Raw genomic sequence first — 16,280 nt, forward strand, 5'->3', positions numbered from 1 at the left:
TTTGTAGCGTTTGTAAACACTGGAGTAATATACTAGCTCAGTATTTTCCATCTACAAGTCAAAATCTTCAAAAATCAAATATGCCTAAAATGTACATTACATGGTTAAAGATTTGCTAACTGGAAGAGTTCAAGTTCCACCTTTGTTTTCCACTTTCCCCGACAGAGCTGAGAGGCCAGTAGTGTTACATAACATTTGTTTTTTGAAGCCTGCTATTCAGGCTCCTCCACTCTTCTCACAAAGCTTTTGAAGAAGAAGACCACCAAGTGGGGTATCACGTCTCTGCATGATCACCACAGCATTCAGACTGTGATTTTGCCAGAGGGCTTTTGCAAGATTATCATCATGATTTTACAGAGATTGTTTGAGTGTATGGACCTTACAGGTTGGCTGGTGTTCATCTTTGTGGCGTTACTGGTGACTGATGTGGTCAGACACTGGGCACCAAACAACTTTCCACCTGGACCCTGGGCTGTGCCTTTTCTAGGGAATGTCTTCACTGGAGTAGACTTCAAAACCATGGACAAGGTCAGATGAACAATAACACTTTGGCCTACCGAATTTAGGTTTTTTTCTAAACAGAAACTAAACCAACATTCATTCGTTCACACAACAAATTGCAGTTCAAAGGACTGGTTTCTCACCACGTGCTAATTGGATATCAATCAGTATTCATGTATTTTACTCAATTCAACATTAAATTTCAAGCTGTTAAATTTCAAGTGTTACAATTTACAAAAATAGCCTTTATTTCTATGCCATCTATTATGCTGACATTTGAAGATTCAAAAATGCTCAGGTCGTCACTTATTGTCAAACATTTCCTGTTTTGTAATACAATCTTATTGATATCATGGCTCCCCATCCAGCTCGCTGAGGAGTATGGCCCAGTGTTCAGCTTGAGGAGAGGCGGTAATAGGATGGTGTTTATTTCGGGATTCAAGATGGTCAAAGAGGCCCTGGTCAACCAGCTGGATAGCTTTGCTGACCGACCCATCGTCCCTCTCTTTGATGTTGTCTTCAAAGGCCTTGGTGAGTGAATGAGTGAGTGAGTGAGCGAGTGAGTGAGTGAGATCACAACTATCTTTCTTGAATCATGCTCCTTTCTCCAGGGTAAAGCTGTTAAAACAACCTTTTTATTTTTGCTGTGTTCAAGCATAAGAGACAATCTGGTCATAGTTGATATACATCATGAGGCATCACTTTTTCTTGTTTTTTTTCCTGATCAAGACAGGTAATTGCAGGTTGTATAAAATCTATAATAGCTGTAATGAATAAATAGGCACAACACATGTTTATATTCAGACTATATGCAACAATCCCATCTTTGCAGAGACCCCATTTGCATTGTTAATAATAGTTTGAATAATGTACTCACAGGCATAGTTTTAAGCAACGGTTACCTATGGAAGATGCAGAGGAAGTTTGCCCACACCCACCTGCACTACTTTGGAGAAGGCAAGAAGTCGCTGGAGAAACATAGTGAACTGGAAAGCACCTTCCTTTGTGAGGCCTTCAAAGAGGAGCAAGGCAAGTAGATTATATGGACTAGTCTGCTGGTTCTGTGAATAAATGCAGAACACCAACAACACAATCCTGGCAGGCTCATATAAAAATACTGCACAGACTTGTTATAACCATGGGGTGATTTGCAGGGGATGAATCGGGTTAGCATCCCCCTTGTTAGTACAAATTGTTGAATACATCCATCTTGTTATCTGGAGATTTTAAGGAAAATCTGTGGGAAAACAGTTAGTTTCTCCCCACACCACTGGCCTTGTTACATTTCATTAAATCACTCACTGGTGATAACTTCACCATGCACAAGGGTGTCAACAGTGTACTGCCATCATATCTAAACATTTTCTATCATCAGTTCATAGATGACTACACCATCAACAGTGCTGTGGGTAATGTCATCTGCTCTGTGGTCTTCGGACATCGCTTTGACTACAGCGATGAAAGCTTTCAAAACCTTCTGCGGTTGGACAATGAGGCTGTTCTGCTCGCTGGAACAGCTAGAGCTCAGGTGGGTAATTCAACATCCATTAACGTAGCTCAGCCGTTATTTTACGATCACAAAACGCATTGCACCATTGGCCTGCCACTGATCTGAGAGTCGTCCCTTAACCAGCTCTACGATGCCTTTCCGGGCCTGCTGAAGTACCTGCCAGGACCTCACCAGACCATCCACTCCAACTACAAGAAGATCACAGATTTCCTGCAGGAGCAAATAAAGAAGCACCAGGAGGAGTGGAACCCAGAGGATCCCCGTGATTATGTAGACACATACCTGGCAGAGATGGAGAAGGTAAGATATTTCTACATTTTATATAAAGCTCCCTGGAACAAAGTTCAATTCAATTCAATGCAATGCAAATTTTATTGTCCTGTAAGGGAAATTTGGTTTGCATACAGGGTTTACAGTAAAAACACATAAACACATGCAATAAAAATGCACAATATAAAAGGAAATTGAAACACAACAAAATGCCACAACATACAGTATACTATATGGACCTACATCAGTTGATAAAACCAGGCAAGGAGTCAATAGCTTGATAGAAAGCAATAATAAAAGCCCACTCATCAGTGCAAAATACACACTTCTTGTACATGTAACAATACATAAAACATAAAACTCTACATCACTTCATGTGCAAAACAAGAAAACTAATTGAAGTGAGGTTCTTTTAGTGTTGAGTTTAGACACTAAAGTGGCGCCCAGAGGGCATCCACTTAAACTGTACTCTACAGGGCGATTAGGGCAGTCGAAAATAGCTTTGGCCTTCCTCACCACATGCCTTTCGAAAGATTTCAATCAGTTCTGCCTGGCTCAGAAACCCTGCTGGATATTTTCATCAGGTTCTCCAGTCTGATCTTTGGCTAATGCTTCAGCTGCCCAATCAGGCTATAATACCAAAGGTTAAAACAGGCTCAATAAACCTCAGATAAACAAGGTTGTTATTTTATTATGCTAAAAGAGCAAAGAGTTCATTTCTTTTCTTTTTTTTTGTCCTTATTTTGGAGAACATTTAACTCACAGAAGAATTCATCACGCCATGGCATAGTCATCAACAACATGGCCATGTCCACTTTCCCCCTCCTTCAAGAGGTTAAAATTACAGAATTGACAAAATGTCTATCTACATATTGGCTGTTGCAACCATTAGTGTATAAAATGTACAAGAGTAGGGAAAGAACAAAACCCCGGGGGAAGTTACAGTAATAAAATTAAATCTGTCAGAACGGAAGTCCACTATCCAGCTCACAATGCTACTATCGGAATGGCAAATTCTACATGTAAAATGTCATATTCCATCCATGATTAATGCATAAAGTAGCCGATAATAGCACAGCACAATGCATAATAACATAAAATAACTATTTTCTGCTGTCTCATTGCCAGAGGAAGGTGGATCCTCAGGCTGGCTTCAACACAGAGACTCTGATGATATGCACTCTCGACCTGATTGAGGCTGGGACAGAGTCCGCTGCTACCACTTTACGCTGGGCCCTGGTGTTCATGATGAACTACCCAGAGATACAGGGTGAGTGAAATCCTCCTCATTAACCGTATTAAGTAATTGAACTTTCCCATATAGGTTATGGGTGTTTTGGCATACCCATTTTTGTGGCATTTCAACTGTAAAACGCCCAATGAGCTGCAGTTTATGAAATCACATCGCTGTTCTGACTTGGTTTCATCACACAGAGAAGGTCCAGGCAGAGATAGACAGAGTGATTGGACAATCCCGTCAGCCCACGATGGCTGACAGACCCAGAATGCCCTACACTGACGCTGTCATCCATGAGACTCAAAGAATGGGAAATATTGTCCCTCTGGGATTCCCCAAAATGGCCAGTAAAGACACTATGCTGGGGCGATACTTCATACCCAAGGTAAAGGACTTTTAGCAAGACTCACCGCTGGCTAAATTTCAAGACATTAAATTAGTAAATTATTAACATACAACTGGTATCACAAGCATCTCATGTCCCTTTTTCCAGGGCACAGCTATTATGACAAACCTTTCATCTGTGCTGTTTGATAAGAATGAGTGGGAGACTCCAGATACTTTTAACCCTGAACACTTCTTGGATTCAGAGGGCCGGTTCCGCAGAAGAGAAGCCTTCTTACCATTTTCAGCAGGTCCGTCCCATTCTACTTCATTTTCAACAGTTCTCATACTATTCAGTTTACAAGAATGATTTGGGTTCACATTTAGAAATGAGAATTTCTTGCTCCCTAAGACACAGTAAGATTAATAATCATATAGTTACTGATAGCAACACATATTTAGGTTAAGAAAGTGCTAAACTTTAGCTACTGTTGACTCTTTCTCCACAGGTAAGCGTGTGTGTATAGGGGAGCACCTGGCCAGAATGGAGCTGTTCCTTTTCTTTGCCGCTCTACTCCAACGTTTCACCATCTCCCCTGTTCCTGGAGAAATGCCCAGCATGGAGGGTGTGATGGGCTTTACCCATTCCCCTGAGGAGTTCAAGATGCTAGCCCTGCCTCGGTGACCTTCTTGCCCTATCCAGCTCTTCTCGTGGTACAGATGTGTATCTTGACATGCCCAACATGAAATATCTGCCAGACAATATCTGCCAAATGCCACACATTTTTGAAGATTTTGAAAAAACATGAAAAATCTTCTAATCATGAATGACACGAAATGTGGCAAGTACATTAAATTGATATACCTTTTCTTAGTTTGCAAAGCACTAAGGAATTGGTCCAAAATGGCCAAGTTTTTAACCATTAATCACTTTTAAAAAATGCACAGAAAGTTAAACTGACTGTAAAATTACGACATCCAATTGAAATCATCTAATTCAATTCTGAATCTAATACCCAAAATGCCTTGCGGGACAGTCAGGGAACTCAATGCTTTCTTTGTCACATTGTGATAACCTGTTCATTGCTGCTACCATCTGTATTTTTGTTTGTAGGGTTAGTTGTTTGTTTGTTTGTTTAGTTTTATGTTTGCTAGGCAAGGAACCAAATTATCAATAAGCATGAAAACTTCTCTGAAATAGAACTATGCTACAGAAGTCCAACAAACACTATGTAAAACTTAAACTAATGTTGTAAAATGAAACCACTACCTCATCAAGAAATCAGGGAAGTGGAAATTAATTTTCTACTAGCTAGTGAAACACTTCCATATGCAATTTGAGCTGCAGAGAAATGTGAAATGGAAAAGCAATCTTCCAATGCAACTGCACTGAAAAATGGCCATATCAGGCATGCCAGGGATGTTCAGTTCAACAAGGACCTAATGAAAATACTACAGCCTTTTAACCTTTTGACAACCTTTTGACAAGTATAAAAACTATGAAAGAAAAATGTTGAATTTGCCAGTCATTATATTGATTGTGTAAACGTGGATTAGCCTCCATTAAATGAATGACATCTGCAATGAAACTAAAGTGCTCTAATAAAGCATATCTTGTTTTTATGCAGTAATTACAGATGCTTTTTGTGTACTATGATACTTTGCACCAAAATATGTAGGCACTCCTGTAAACTTTGCACCCTTTAATGATGCTTAATGATGGGTAACTAGCTCTGCAGGCTAAGAAGACTACCACCAATGTTGTGTGTTTGAAGCCATGTCTTGATGTTTGTCACGTTACTCCCCCTCTCTTTTTCCCCCATCTCTTTTGTCACTCTCCATTTAATAGTTTATAATAAAAAAAAAAAACTTGAAAATAATCTTGAAAAATATCCCTCATAACACATGAATGACTTTCACCATTTGAACAAAAATAGATCTGTGACAGATTACATACTATTACCCTGAGAGGTTTTTTTTCTGTTTTCTTAGAGATAGTTCGTTTTTTGTTTGTCTTGGAAACCAAAATGTTTCCATACAACTCCATACAATGGACCAGTTAAGCTCCTTTCATTCCCACGCTCCTCTCAAACTGCACTCTGCAATGTTTATTTTACACTGTTTACTTTGACATTGATTAACATCCAAACTCTGTCTCACATCACATAGTTAATGTTTTATCTTTATCTTGCATTTATACATTTCCAATCACATTTTTTCATATTGCTGTGCTGAGAATGTCGCTGCTTATGAATGATGCTCAGCATGTTGTTTATGTTTCAGCATAATAATAATTATTTAGGTATTTAAATATCATTACTCAGTCCTGTCATATGAAGGAGATCGATGTCCAGTCCTGTTTATCAACGGGTAGGTAGGTGTGGTCTGTAGTTGGTTATGTAAGGCTGTGGCATTGATTCTGAGCACCTTTGCACAGACTTTGAACTCAGAGTTAGTTTCTGATTTTTCTATTTTTTTCTATTCAATTCTGTATTATATTATCAGCTGTGAACAAGCATTTCCACCCACAGGTGCATCGACAACGACAGCAGAAAAACAGGAAGAGCGACATTTTCCACACTGGTCAGCTGTTGGTCTGGCTCTGCTTAACCATGTGGCTTTATAACATTTTGTTGGGGCTTGACCTCAAGGCGATACTGCTGTTTATTTTGTTGTTCCTCCTGATCGCCGATTTCCTCAGAAACAGGAATCCTCCAAACTATCCTCCAGGTCCGCTGGCTCTCCCCCTTGTGGGGAACTTCTTCAGTGTTGACACAAAACAGCCTCACATTTACTTTACAAAGGTAAGCTTTTTAACTAGAGAGGTTTTACCTTAGGACACTTGTAAACTATGAGACCTATTAAGGATAAAAGACTCAAAATCATAATGGAATTTCTAAATGCTTTAATTTTATAGTTTAGATTTAACTTTTCAAATTGCTGTCTCATCTTTTCTGGTTCTCTTTTTTCAATTTTGCTATTCAGACTTTCTTTTTTACATTTACATTTTATTGTGACATTATTCCAAGAAGGCCAGTAAATAATAACTATCATTTAGCTTAAAGTCAAGACCATTAACAGCAACAACAACTGGAACACCTCTGAAGAGTTTTGGAGATGCTGCCTTTAGCCACTACGCCCCGAAAATGTGGAACACCCGACCTTTAAATATTAGACAGTCATTAGTGGACAGTTTTAAACAGTTTTAAACAGCTCAAAACTTTTCTTTTTACTATAGCCTATAACTAGCAGTTGTCTGTTTTAAATCTTTAATTATTTTCCCTATCTAATCTTTTATTTATTAACTTTATTTATCATTCTATTTTGTATGCAGTCTTCTCTTTCTTTCCAAAAAAAAAGTTTTATATGCTATATTATTAATAGCAATTATTAATAATAATTGCTATTTTATTTTCTTCCCCTTCCTTGTGCATGTGTGTGTTTTTAAACTTGCTGCTGAATTGTAAAGCACTTTGAGCTGCATTCTGTGCATGAAAGGTACTATATAAATAAAGTTCATCTATTCATTAATTCATTTAAACTGATTGGATAATAAGCAGCAAACTAGAAAAGGCTAAATTTTCTAAAGAAAATTTAAGTGTGCTTGCCGCTCTTGCAATGCCCCTGCCCTTAGACTTGGCGTTCACTAGCTTTGCTAAGCGGTGCAACATTGCAATTGTTAGCATTTTGACAGACTAGACTCAGTAAACAGAGCCAGTTACGTTTTCTCATCACTGCACAGCAACATGTTTGGTATCGAACGAAACTACAGATTCCCAGCTTTCCAAGGATCCTAAACGCATCACAAAGTCGGCGCCGAGGCTGACAGAAAGCCCATGTGGGGAACTCATGGTCTCTGTCGCCATCTGCTGGCTGTGTCGAAGCACTGACATGAATGAGCTCGACCATTTCATTTCATGTCATTTTATACAGTAAGGTCAAGTTATAAAAAATGCTGTCATCACATTGAAATGGTTACTATGAGGCCATATTTAATCACACATGAATGCAATTGGGCTCTTTGGATTCACAAGAGTCTCAGCTTTGTAGCCATACCCAATTTCTACAATTCCATGACTGTTTAGGTACCACAGTGTGCAGAAATAGGGAAAGAAAAAAAGGTGAGAATAACATCTTTTCACTGCATGCAGAACACTGTGTCTTTAGTACCCTGGAGCTCATATACCCTATGTAGCTGACATATGTCAGATATGGCTGTAAAGCTAAGACTCTTGCGGTTCTAATGACCATTCAGATATATTGATGTGAGAGGTCAAGGGACCCGTTTGAAAATAGTCATGCCCATTTACCTTTGTCAAAAACTTCGCCGACTTTGGAGCTATGTTACATAACATGGCTGGTACCTACGTATTCGTCTGGATGTCTAGTTTCCGATAATAAAAAAAGCTCCGCTCTAGCTTCAAAACTGAGCTCGTGAGAAGCTCCGTTAAGCGTCGGCCGACGCGCAGAAACCACCATACTCTGTGTGTGTACCGTAGCTTCAGTTAGCTTCAGCTACTGTGTGTGAGAAACCAGACGTCCCGATCTCCGCAGCGTGGTCCGTCTGTCCCAAATGCATCAAGCCAGCCATTAAAAACTCCGCTGTAGACTTTTAATATACAGAATAAAAGTCCAAATACATCCATACTGATCTGATTCTACCTTAGCTTCAGCTACTGAGTGGGAGGCTCCCGATCTCCGCGGAGAAACAAGGACAAAACCAAACTTACATTTCTGGCTCTGTGATCCTGTGATTGAGTCCACACGGTTCTCAGGTTCTCATCCTTTTACAAATGGTGTGTATTGCGTCTAAAAATGCCATTGAATCATTAATATCTCAAAGAGCTTACGACGGATCTTTTAGAAAAGTAATAGCGCACGATTCCTCAATGAGCCGCGCATTTTGATGTTTAATATGTCTATGTACTGTAAAAACTGTAGGAGGAGATGCATGCTAAACTTTTGTCCGGAAGAAGAATAAGAATAAAAATAATAATAAGTATGCAAGATAGTAAGAGTGTGCTCTGCCTACGGCAAGCACACTAATGACAGGATAATTTGAATGAAGTAGAACCAAAGAGATGTAGCCTTAACTGATTAGGTGGGAAGAGGTGGAGAAGGGGTAGAGGGAATGGATTTGAGTGAAGTATAGTCTTCCTGCCTGGACTTATGCTTAAGTTTCATTTAACTATTATTAAATTGTTCAGGTGCTTTAGGAGATATGATGTATTCAACCTTTGGATATTCTTTATGCATTTTTAAAGGTATTTCACATTTATTCTTAATTTTTGTCCCATAGAAACGAATGGTGAATACTGACATGGGGTGGTCAAATTGTAACACAAAGGGAAAACAAATAACTTCTGAGCTAAACTCTAACTTTTCATGCTGAAGCAAGCACACTTCCAGCTGCTAGCCCATACATTTTCTTCAGGAAATGTTTGTTTTTTGTCATACAATGCAGTAATGTTTGCTGGTTCACCTGTTGGCTCTTCTCTGGTTTAATGTCCACAGCTCGCCGATGTCTATGGAAATGTGTTCAGCGTCCGTCTTGGCAAGGATAAGAGGGTGTTTCTGTCTGGGTACAAGATGGTGAAGGAAGCCATAGTGACACAGGCTGAGAACTTTGTGGATCGACCATACAGTTCAATAGCTGATAGGGTTTGCTTAGAATCCACAGGTGAAAATCTCTCTCCCTCCCTACCTCTCCCTCTCTCATGCAGTACAGGATTGAGTTCCCCTAAGCGTTATACTGTGTATTACTTCTCCAGGCATGCCCACAGCTGGTCTGTTCATAACCAATGGTGAAACATGGAAGAGACAGCGGCGTTTTGCCTTGTCTACCTTACGTAGCTTCGGCCTGGGCAAAAGCCTCATGGAACAGTGTATCTGTAAGGAGAGTCGCTACCTACAAGAAGAGATGGAGAAGGAGAAAGGTAAGAGGTAGTAGTTGTTCGGAAGTTATAATTCAATAGATATGATCGCATCAAATAATGGACTCCTTTCCTCCAGGTGAACCTTTCAACCCAGCAGGCCTCTTCAACAATGCTGTGTCCAACATAATTTGCCAGTTGGTGATGGGGAGACGGTTTGACTACAACGACCACAACTTCCAGATCATGCGACAGTATCTGTCTGAAGCCATGCTGCTGCAGGGCTCCGTATGGGGTCAAGTAAGAGAACAATATCCTTTCAATTCAGATTTTTTTTCTTTAGTAGGAAGGGTAGGAGGCTAATAAAAGAGGTGCAGCTCTGGTGGGAGCCAATCCTCAGGGGGCCATGTGGTCTCAGAGGCAGAGTATGAGTCGCTACACTGTCCCTGGACACAGATTTATTAAGGTAAAACCAAATGTCATAAATGAAACCAACCTCACTGACTGTTTTCTTCCAATAGATGTATGAGGCATTCCCTGCAGTGATGAAGCACTTGCCAGGTCCTCACAACAAAATCTTTACCGACTTAAAGCACTTGGAAGACTTTCTTAGTCAGGATATAAAGAGACACAAGCAGGACCTGGACCCCAGCAATCCCCGGGACTACATTGATGCTTTCCTCATGGAAATGGAGAATGTATGTGACCAACTACACTGCACACATGCTGTACAATCGTTGCCCTTTCTGTCTCTTCAATTCTCTACTGTATACCTTTTCTCCATTTCTGAAAAGCACAAAGGAGAGTCTGATCTGGGCTTCAATGAGGCCAACCTGGCTCTGTGCTCTCTCGATCTGTTCCTGGCTGGAACTGAGACCACCTCCACCACTTTGCAGTGGGCCTTGGTTTTCCTCATCAAGCACCCCGATATCCAGAGTAGGTGAAATCCTAAACCCTGAGCTCACTGTGAAATTGTAAACAAAAAATATTTTATAGGATGAGGGTCCGTAGCCTTTGCTTGTTTGGTTTTCTAAAACTTGAATCCTTGAAGTAGTGAGGCGTTTTAACCTACACATTTTTTTTTCCCCAAGGGCCTCTGAAGGGGTGCTCCACCCAGGAAACTAGCAATAGCCAAAGCTAATAGAAAAAGGATGAAAAAGGTTCAGGACAGCAACTTGAACCCTTTAATCACCCTTATTGGACCACATGTTTCAGATTAATCTACTTCGTCAGCTCATAATACATAAATGAAAGACCATGCACATTCAAACGAGATTTACGGATGTAACTTCGGTTCTATGAATTCTGGATGAGAGCCAGAGGCAGTGCTTCACACTGGATGCTATCCCTCTCGCGCATGTGCAGATCAAGTGTTATTACCAACAAGGTCATGTGTGACCCTTAATGACGTGGGCCAGCAATGCCCTCCCCCTATATAAGCCCCCATCATCCTGAGGCATGTCCCTACAGAATCTTCTCACCAAGATTCTGAGTTCCGAGATAAAAGATCAACATAAGGTGGGACATCGAGTTGCCGATGTGGCCCATACAAGCTGCAATATTATACCATCTCGTGAAGACATCATCTGTACTTGGGCACTGGGGCCAGGAAAAAGCATAAATAAGAGTCTGATCTGGGCTTCAATGAGCCATGGCCTTAGGACCTCCTCTGGAGTGACAATAAAAGAGGCAACTGGTGGCTCCACAGCCAGCATATGGTCCAGCCAATAGATGCCTGCCTGCATGGAGGTTAGGGCCTACCATCAGAGTTATGGTGGGAGAGGGACTAGGGGTCTGGCCAGCACCAATGGAGCTCCTCAGTAGAGAAGTAGGCACCATGAAAGCGGCAGCTTGTGGGGCTCGCCTGAGAAAAGCGCTTGTAGAGGCTGATATCACATCGGATATCATCCTCGGAACCGTGCTCAGTTCCACGGGAGTAGGCTCAGATGTGTGGGAAGCGGACTGTGCCTGCTCCTGTCAGCTCCTGCTGACGATCCTCTTAGGCAGAGGATCGTCAGCTGTGCTCACCACTGGTCTATCCGGTTGTAGATTTATCAGCAACTCCTTAATGTGCACAGTCTTTCATTTATGTATTGTGCCCTGACAAAGAGGCTTGCTCTGAAACGCTTTGGCCTATAAAGGGGATAGAGCAGCTGAAGGGATCAAATTGCCATCCTGAACCTTTTTTCCGCAATTGCTATTAGGTTAAATCCTTCTATTTCACTACTTAGAGAAAGTCCAGGCAGAGATAGACAGAGTGATTGGACAGACTCGCCAGCCCACTATGGCCGACAGACCCAACATGCCCTACACTGATGCTGTCATCCATGAGATCCAGAGGATGGGAAACATTGTTCCTCTCAACGCACTCAGGATGGCCGCCAAGGACACAACACTGGGGGGTTACTTCATACCCAAGGTGCATCTACTCAGATTTCAGTCATTCAAGTCTAAACTGGCTTGGTTTTGTTCATGTTTCTTGGAAAAAATTTGGATTAAGTCAGCCAATGTTGTTGTTGCAGCATTGCTTGGTGTTAACCTCTGGGTTGTGTTTAGGGTACGTCCTTGATGACCAACCTGACCTCTGTGCTGTTTGACAAGAATGAATGGGAGACTCCAGACACCTTCAACCCTGCACACTTCCTGGATGCTGAGGGCAAGTTTGTGAGGAGAGAAGCGTTCTTGCCTTTCTCTGCAGGTAAACTAACTTATCCCTAATTGTTAACCTGTTCTGATAAATCTGGAATGTTATGTGATCCTGAGCTTATATCCCTACATGTGTATCTGTGTGTGTATTCTTCAGGGAAGCGTGTGTGTCTAGGAGAAGGCCTAGCCAAGATGGAGCTGTTCCTGTTTTTCGTCAGTTTATTCCAGAAGTTCTCTTTCTCCACTCTGGATGGAGTAGAGTTGAGTACAGAAGGGATCGTTGGAATTACACGCACACCTTATCCCTTCAAGGTCTATGCCAAGGCTCGCTGACCATGCAAAATCTCACTGAACCCTTTTCATCTAATCAATAATCTAACCAATGATCTGTAACAGAAAACTTATGTGGCAAAACCACCACATAACTACAGTTTGTAATTATGATCCAGGAAAGAGGCTCAACTCTTGCTGAAATTACAAAAATATTTCTTTACTAGCTCATCTTTTATCACATCTTTGGCCAATAATTACATAGCAAGTGTATTGTGTTTTGTATCTCTTTGTTTTTTATTAGGATCCCCATTCGCTGCCAATTTAATGACAGCTAGTTTTCCCTTCCTGGGGTCCTCACAAGGAAGCAATACAATAACCTACAAATAATCAATGATAAGATAAGAGAATGCTTAAAATAACAATCGTAATGGAAAAGGGTAAAGTATCATTATTAATGCAAGATTTTACATACATAGATTTTTAAAAAATTACAATCAAGCTTTATTGATCGACCACCAAACATCTATATTATATTATACTGACGTTTTCTTATTCACACAAGCTGTGGCAATGTTCCCATGATCAACAAAATAAAAACAAATTTTACAAATGCATTTCCCAATTACAATACCAAATATTATGGGTAATAAAAATATGTCTACTGAGTTCTCTCAGAACAAAGAGGTTAAAACTAATGTTAGGACAGAGATCTATGTCACTTATAAAGTCAACTGACCTGCACTTTACACATCATAAGAATCATCAGAGATTTTGGAGATATTCATGAACAGTGATGGCTTTTCTTTCAAAAATCTGCATAATCTTTTGGTAGCTATAATGGAAGAAATAAAAAAGGAGAGGTGAACAGAAAATGTGCATACTAGTGGTCAGTTAAAGTCGAGATGAAACGGCATTTCGAGAGTATCTAACTTCCGTATCGTGACGTATTTCCAAGTGAAACAGGAAAGACAGGCGGGACATAACGTTGGGAGGAATTTGATTTGAACGTTGAAAAGTGGGTGTGTCATAACACCCGAAGACACACCGAAGTACCATGCTGTTGCTAGCTAGCTAACTAATGAATCTTAGCCTCTTAGCTCTGTGCGCTAAAAGTTGAAGATTGATTGATGGGTGGATGTCATGATATTATTGGTTGAAATTAGTTACGGGCATGCTTACGTAAGCACACGGCATATTTTGTTTTACAGGAAGAAAACATGATTGAATTTTGATATAAGAATACAATGAAATTGATTTTTGGTATTTTTTTTGGCATATATTGTTAAATAGGTGCACAGTATGACCGGGGATGTGATCTAAAAGGGTTAAAAAGGCATTTTTCATTTCATCTCGTCTTTAAATGCTACATGGACATAACCGCAGGATCAAGCTACTTCTCCACTGACAGAAGCTTCTCTTCATCTTTGAGAAGATTTGGGCTTACAAGGCAGCTTCATGTTTTGTAAGGGAAGAGGAGCTGCATTTTGAGGGGTGTTAGGCACAGGAGATGGGAGGTGGCTGAAAGCTTTTGTTTTTTCCTCTTTTTTTTGTTATGTGTATGTTTTGGTCTGTTTTCAGCTTATTCCTTCTTGCTGTATTTGTATTTTCTGTACTCTGTGCTCTTATTTGGTTAATAAAGGGATGTTTCAACTCTCTCTCTTCTACTAAGCCACATGTTGATATGTTGACATTTGAAGAAAATACAGCCATTTGAACTGTTGTGTTGTGATAATCACAAAGACTCTAATACCCACAATGGCTTGCGGGGCAGTCGGGAAACTCTTCTTTCGTTGTCACACTGTGGTAAGTTGTTAATTGCCACTACAAACTTTATTTTTGTTGGTAATATTGATGTTACTGGGCAAGGAAACAAATAATATTTCACGACACCAGCACATGTAGGCTAGATACTTAACCGTTTGGCAAGCATAAAAACTAGTAAAATATTGAATTTGCCAGTCATGATATTGAATCATTAAGCTCCTTTCATTCCCACTCTCTTTTTCAATCTGCACTCTGCTCTCTTGTTCACAACGGCATTAACATCCAAGCTCAGATCACATAGTTAATGTTTTATCTTTTGCACTTGTTGAGAACTGCTCTAAACAACAGTTCAGATCACATTTTATCACATTTCTTCAATGAGAAAGTTGCTGCTCATGATGCTCAGCATGTTGTTTATGTTTCGGCATGATAATAATTATTTAGGTTTTTATACAACAGTTAGTTCCGGTCGAGCAATTTGATTGGACAAGAGGCATTCCATGAGTGCTGATATACAGTGACCTCAATTATGATAACAGCACTGGGACGCTGTACTGTATGTATCACTCCGCTTCACAGCTGTTCTAATGTAACCTTGATTAGGATAGCGTTTTTCTGTGTGGAGAAAGCTCTGCCTGGAGCGCTTCTTGTGAGGAGAAATAAAAAGCGGATCACCACAACGTCATCTGACGTTAGCTGAGTAGCTGGCAAGCTAACCAGCTGGTTAGCACTTCTAGCAGACAATACAGTGTTGTGCAACAAACAAATGCTTACCAGATATTGCCAGTACACGTCCACACAAAACTCTAACTTAATTCGCACCTAGTAGCGACAACGCAAATATGGATACATTTGACCTCAATTATGAACGGTCGGCCGAGGCAGAAGATTGGGAAGAAAGTAAGCTGAAATCGTCTGTGCTAACCTAAAAGTACCTAGCTTAGCTAGCTTGCAGTCGGGAAACAGTTTACCTGTTGCTTGGCAACACTTGAGGGAACTGTTTTTGTTGGCGGAGACAACAGATAAAAATCATCTGTTGTCTCAAATTACCATTACTTGATGAATAGCTTTGTTTATACAACTGTTGTATAAAAGCAATATCACACTCGAGGTCGTGCTGTTGTACTGTATATCAGCACGGCTGTGATGCTATCCCTCTCGGCACGAGGCCGCCAACCGAATCACAGCCGTGCTGATATACAGTACAACAGCACTCCCTCTCGTGTGATATTGCTTTATCATTCAGTCCTAACTCTGTGAAGGAGATGGATGTCCAGTCCTGTTTATCAACGGGATAAGTAGGTGTGGTCTGTAGTTGGTTATGTAAGGCCGTGACATTTGCTGCCTTCACTCGTGAGCTCGTGGTTACGACATGGGAAGTCGTGTACACGATATGCTTGGCGTTCAAGTGGTTAAATCGTGAGAGCACCGCTGCTAGGCAACGCTGCGTCTAGGAGCCACCAAGGCTAACAATTTAGCTAGCTAGCGAGCGGGTAACGTAATGCAGGAAATGCAAAGGCATAATGACAGAGGAAAAAGATGAGGCCGTTGGGAATATCAACATTTTCCTCAGACATATTATAAAATTACTAAGAAAAACTCTATACGACTAAAATTACAATATATTAACTTACCATCCACCGAAAAATGAACTTCCATGGCCTCCGCCATTTCTGAAAACGTCAACAAACACGTCACAACTCGTGAACTCGGAGCTTTCAGAAAATTTCCACTTCCGAAGTCGTGAATACCACAGGAGGGTGGCGTTCATATGGACTCTTCTCGTGAAAACGGTAAACGCGACCCCATTTGAAGGCACCAATTGATTCTGAGCACCTTTGTACAGACATTGACGTCAGTTATTTTAGTATTTTTCTATTTT

The 16,280-nt window shown here is 40.6% G+C and overlaps 1 protein-coding gene and 1 pseudogene across 1 annotated transcript; both read left to right on the top strand.

Annotated features, from left to right (window-relative positions):
• Nucleotides 1-317: 317 nt before the first annotated feature.
• On the top strand, nucleotides 318-4,732 carry LOC139926845 (cytochrome P450 2J2-like; annotated as a pseudogene).
• A 1,604-nt stretch (nucleotides 4,733-6,336) lies between these two features.
• LOC139926846 (cytochrome P450 2J4-like) lies at nucleotides 6,337-12,744 on the top strand. The gene is made up of 9 exons (XM_078285527.1): nucleotides 6,337-6,646; nucleotides 9,357-9,522; nucleotides 9,626-9,778; nucleotides 9,855-10,015; nucleotides 10,237-10,413; nucleotides 10,510-10,651; nucleotides 11,947-12,134; nucleotides 12,272-12,413; nucleotides 12,519-12,744. The coding sequence occupies exons 1-9, from the start codon at nucleotides 6,455-6,457 to the stop codon at nucleotides 12,692-12,694; spliced, it is 1,497 nt and encodes a 498-aa protein (XP_078141653.1). The 5' UTR covers nucleotides 6,337-6,454; the 3' UTR covers nucleotides 12,695-12,744.
• Nucleotides 12,745-16,280: the final 3,536 nt, after the last annotated feature.

Source organism: Centroberyx gerrardi, chromosome 9 (genome assembly GCF_048128805.1).
Source record: "Centroberyx gerrardi isolate f3 chromosome 9, fCenGer3.hap1.cur.20231027, whole genome shotgun sequence".
In the NCBI taxonomy this organism is placed as follows: Eukaryota; Metazoa; Chordata; class Actinopteri; order Beryciformes; family Berycidae; genus Centroberyx; species Centroberyx gerrardi.